The sequence below is a fragment of the Fukomys damarensis genome, unplaced genomic scaffold (genome assembly GCF_012274545.1).
Source record: "Fukomys damarensis isolate Sample0158 unplaced genomic scaffold, DMR_v1.0_HiC HiC_scaffold_4, whole genome shotgun sequence".
Taxonomy (NCBI): domain Eukaryota; kingdom Metazoa; phylum Chordata; class Mammalia; order Rodentia; family Bathyergidae; genus Fukomys; species Fukomys damarensis.
Window position 1 is genome coordinate 42,718,237 of NW_022900916.1, and position 512 is coordinate 42,718,748.

At 70.9% G+C, this 512-nt stretch overlaps 1 protein-coding gene across 1 annotated transcript in view; it reads left to right on the top strand.

The window, feature by feature from the left end:
* Positions 1–6: 6 nt before the first annotated feature.
* Positions 7–512, top strand: part of Wasl (WASP like actin nucleation promoting factor) — a 63,358-nt gene continuing 62,852 nt past the window's right edge. Inside the window, exon 1 of the mRNA XM_010635361.2 lies at positions 7–409. Coding sequence (XP_010633663.1) covers positions 296–409 — 114 coding nt within the window. The 5' untranslated portion in view covers positions 7–295. The remainder of the gene's footprint in view (positions 410–512) is intronic.

Consider the following 512-nt stretch of genomic DNA (forward strand, 5'->3'; position numbering starts at 1 on the left):
GCCGCCGCCGCCGCCGCCGCCGCCGCCGGAGGATTGGAGGAGGAGTTGGGAGTTTAGCTCAGTCGCCGGAGTGAGCGGACGAGGACCATCCGGTCCTAGCCTCGCCGGGCGGGAGCTGGGAGCTTCCTAGTCGGAGCGCAGTCAGCTCCTCCTCCCCTTGTCCTCCTCGCGTCGGAGGAGCTGCGCGATGCTGCGTCTCTGACTCCCTCCTCCCCGCCCTGTCACCGAGAGGGAACGAGCGCTAGCCCACTCGCCGAGGAGACTGCCCTGGACTCCCAGCCCCGCCGGCGAAGCCATGAGCTCCGGCCAGCAGCCGCCGCCTCCGCGGAGGGTCACCAATGTGGGGTCCCTGCTGCTCACCCCGCAGGAGAACGAGTCCCTCTTCACCTTCCTCGGCAAGAAATGTGTGGTCAGTGGCCGAGACCCCCGTCGCCACCCCGGCGTTTCCTCGCGGGCCTGGGCTTGGGGCCGGGGAGTGGGAGTGAGGAAGCTGGCGGGAGCCGCGCGGCGAG